The sequence below is a fragment of the Oryzias melastigma genome, linkage group LG20, assembly GCF_002922805.2.
Source record: "Oryzias melastigma strain HK-1 linkage group LG20, ASM292280v2, whole genome shotgun sequence".
Taxonomy (NCBI): domain Eukaryota; kingdom Metazoa; phylum Chordata; class Actinopteri; order Beloniformes; family Adrianichthyidae; genus Oryzias; species Oryzias melastigma.
The window spans coordinates 16,475,076-16,479,202 of NC_050531.1; the positions used below are offsets into that span (position 1 = coordinate 16,475,076).

The 4,127-nt window shown below is 37.3% G+C and overlaps 1 protein-coding gene across 2 annotated transcripts; it reads left to right on the forward strand.

Annotated features, from left to right (window-relative positions):
- Window positions 1-640: 640 nt before the first annotated feature.
- On the forward strand, window positions 641-3,470 carry LOC112151338 (agouti-signaling protein). 2 transcript variants are annotated; one of them, XM_024280200.2, is made up of 3 exons: window positions 641-874; window positions 2,219-2,295; window positions 2,395-3,470. In XM_024280200.2, exons 1-3 carry the CDS (start codon window positions 760-762, stop codon window positions 2,650-2,652), a joined length of 450 nt encoding a protein of 149 aa, XP_024135968.1. In that variant the 5' UTR covers window positions 641-759; the 3' UTR covers window positions 2,653-3,470. The 2 variants fall into 2 exon arrangements, with proteins under 2 accessions (XP_024135968.1, XP_024135967.1); XM_024280199.2 differs by having other exon boundaries at window positions 643-874; window positions 2,392-3,470.
- Window positions 3,471-4,127: the final 657 nt, after the last annotated feature.

Consider the following 4,127-nt stretch of genomic DNA (forward strand, 5'->3'; position numbering starts at 1 on the left):
CATTACACACGCACCTTCCCAGCTCAAAACAATGACATAAAAATGACAACATAGTCTTCCACATTATGTAATTTTGTTTTCATTTGAGTGATTAAAGAGAAAGCCATCAGAAATTGAGTTGCAATAATTTAAAGCAAGATAAAATGAAAATTTAATGGATAAAGAGACAATGGATTACAACCTTTATTTTGGAATAAAACCATAAAGATAAATGAAGGGAAATGTGAACACTTTGTGTGTAAAAGTCAAACCATGAAAGGGATTTTTGTTGTGCAACCTAACCGTAAAAACAAGAGCTCATTCTTAGATTGCTGGCAGTAATTGAATGAAATGACTTGATCAAAGCTAAACTTTAATGTTGGGAACAAAAATGCAGCATCAGTACAGTTAAATTTGTGAAGAGTCTTATTTAATTTGACAGTTTTGACTTTCAGCATGCAATTCCTTCCCTTGAATTGACCTTTTTAAATAAGAGCTGCAGCTATTATTCCAGTAAAGGAGATAAGTGTGAAGAAAACACATTCACTTAAAGAAGAAAAAGGCGCATTTGTGTGGAATTTTAACCAAAAACATCCAGGACGTTGCTCTTTATTATAATTGCTGACAACCAGATGAAGGGGGTGGGGGTTCTGCGCATGTTCAAGCCTGCCTCTCAAAAAGGAATCATTCGTGGAGCACCGAGAGGCAGAGGCAGTCAAAAGGTTGGAAGAGAGTTTTCCTCCTCTCTTAGCTCCTTGAGACGCCAAAAAAGAAGCCAGGATGAAAGCGGTGATTTTGTTTTTGTGTTTTTTGCATTTGACTTTTGTCGGTTCTAGTCCTCATCCTAAACCTAGACATATATGGCTCAGCGAGGAGCCAACTGTGCAGAGCAAAGGTGAGTGAATGGGCTCCAAACTCTATTGCAGATTAAGAAAGAAAAGTAAATACATTAAATTAAAATACAGTCAAGAGATGGAAAAACTTTATGTTCTGTAATATATATTACTTTGCTGTATGTCTCAGCTTTAACTTTTAAAGAACATAAGTTATGATCCTGCTTTAGTCCAAATAAATGTTAATGGAAAACATTTCTTTTAAAATGCAAGTGAGCCTTGACAGCTTAAACAACCCCCTGAAGATGCTAAAATGTGCTTAAGAGGGCTGAAATAATTGCTAAAACGATCCAGGTCCTAAACTATCTCAGCTGAAGGAACAAACTGTGCTCTGAGGATTTTAAAGGCCTCCAGCTCTCCTAATTGGGAAATTTTTGGCTCTAAAGAGATTGTTTTTCTTTCTGAGAAGATTAAGCTATAGATATGTGAACTCAACTAATGATGTTGCAACATTTCCAGCACTTAAGAGTTTTAAGGTGCTCAGAATTCTGATGTGGAAAGGATGAAAGGAGTTAGTGAGAATATGCTTCTGTTGAAGCAAATTACTTCAAACACACAGAAATTACATAAGAAAAGAAGTGAAGGAAAGCGCTGCAAATCTCTGCCAAGTCAAAACTATCCAGTCAAAGTAAATATATTCTGTGTGTGTTTAGACAGAAAACAGCACATGGATGACAGGAAGGCATGCAGCTAAGACTTAATTTATTATTTTTTAACTTTGCAAATGTTTACGGCTGGAGTGCTGAAGCCGTCCGTCTTCAAAATGAGATGCTTTTGAGGGCCCTCAGATTTACTGGCGAAGGATTTACTGCCTCGCTCTCATCTGCAGTGGTCAGTTTTGATGTGTTTGTGGTCTGGAATCAAAAGAAAAACAGAAGAGGGACCACGGATCTGTCAGCGCTGCACGATAAGGACGGAGGAGGCCCCCGCTGCTGCTCATAAACGCACCACAATTCACAACCCTCGTCCTTTGGCCAATATCAGGCATCGACGACTTTGACCTCTGCGTCTGCAAGAGCTGAAATTAAACTTACACTACGAGTGTAAAACGTTTGCATCGACTCTGATAAATTGATACAATTATTTGGTGCAAATCTTGATTTTGCATGCTTCTCAGGCTTCATCCCATTCACTAAACTGCATGAAAAACATTTTTTTAAATATTTAATACACAAGGGGAGCAAAAAAAAAAGAAAAGCGCCTGTGCTTTTATTAAAATCCTGGTTAGAATTATGTGCTGTTGAGTGATTTGTCATCACATACTGTGATAGATTTGGCTCCTAGAGAGAAATTAAAAGCAAGAATGACAGGTTAATGTTACAGTTATTATTTTTTTTTTTCTGCAGGATCCACAAATCCAGTCAGAGTGGGACCTCTGTTTGCCAGAAGGGGACTGTATGAATATCAGCAACTTCTTGTACCTGTAAGACTGACATCTATGCTGTTTTTTGTTAGCCACAGAAACTAATGATCTCAGAGGCCTTTAACTGTTTTTTAAGGGTTCTTCTTTGTCTTCCAGAAGACAGTCGAAATCCCTCCTTCTCAAAACGACATCCTCCACACCAAAGTTGAGCAAAAACCCATAAAGCCCGGCTGCTCCCAGCTGGGCCAAAGTTGTTCACGCCTGTCGGGCTGCTGTGACGCCTGTGCGACGTGCCACTGCCGCTTCTTCAGCGCCATCTGCTTCTGCCGGAAAGCAAACGGGCTGTGCGAGAGGAAAAGACTGAATTCTAGCAAAGCCAGACAGAGGCAAAAACAGATTCACTCAGTGAACCAATAAACACGCCAACCCATTTGGTAATAGAACTTCAGCTGGGGTTCACTTCACACTCCTGTTCAGGCGGTTATCCTGATTTTGTTTTATACCTCTTTAAAAAATGTTCGAGCGTCATTTTTTTTAAGTATTTATTCTTTATTATTAGAGCACAAATTGATGTTTGAGGAGTTTTGGTTCTATGGTTTCATGTTAGACCATTATGTTTCCCTGACTGTTCTATTTTTCATAAACAATGTTAAGTTGAATACAAATGTATTAAAATGCACTTTTGACATTTGGTTGCAGGTTTTCTTATGTTGAAAAGTCACCTCATGTCCATGTTTATTGTCTACGTGGATTTACATTCATTCAAGGTTTTTTTTTTTACATCAAAGCAGTGGTTAAAAAAACAGTCAAACTTTTTTTTAATTTTCTCTTTTCTCCAAAATGAATTGGACACCTTTATTAATAAAAGAGAAATTAAGTTCACTTTCTACTCACTGCACTGACGGTTCAAGTTCTTTTTGATTCAATAAAAAAAAGTGAGATTAAGATAATGTGGATATTTCCATCACATTCAAAATGTCAAAATGAATTCAAAAAATAAAGAAAATTGCATTAACAAAAATTCTGTTTCTCAGGATTAACATTGAGTCAAACTAATGAAACTTAACATGTATTTTACTTTCTAATTATTTGTGAAGAGTTATGACCGAAGAAAGTTTAAAAAAGTTAAAAATAAAAAAAATGATTAGTTTCTGAGAAAATCTTTTTCAAGTTTCTGGAGAACTGTTTAAAACTTCAAAAAGTCAGAGAACAACATTATAAAAAAAAAAAAAAAACTCCCTTACAATGATTAGAATGAGTTTTTAAATACAATTTTGGTAGTACATGGACCTGACCCCAAACTCACGCTGCATCGTCCACATGACACCATGGATGAACCCTTTCTCCAAATCTACAAACACATATGGAGTGGATGACTCCACAAACCCTCCAGCACCCCATGGAGAGAGAAGAGCTGATCTACAGCTAGAATCTCAACTACAGTCCAGACTGCAGCTCGCTTCAACTGTCGGTACCTGTCAGCTGATGGAGGAGTCCCTCAGTTCCTTTGTATTTGCTGTCGATATCTGCATCAAGACTTGAAAATGACTAACTTAAAAACTGGTAAACATAAAGCTCTTTATTTGAAACACAAATCTACAATAATGACAAATGACTAAATTTGTATAGTATATAAAAAATTAATAAATGCACAGTTTGAAAAAGCTTAAATTTGTGACAGCAAGTGAAATGGGTGGAGCCTAAGTCTCCTTGCTCTGCTCCATTCTGAAGCATCCACTTGTAGACAAACAGATCCATGAACGTCTTTGTTTTCCTGGTCAGCTGGAATCTGGATCAGAACTGATCGTCTGCATACAAATGATATTGCTCATCATCTTTGTTGTATGCTAATGTTAGCTTGGGGGTGTGAGGGGCTGTAAGCTAGCGGGAGA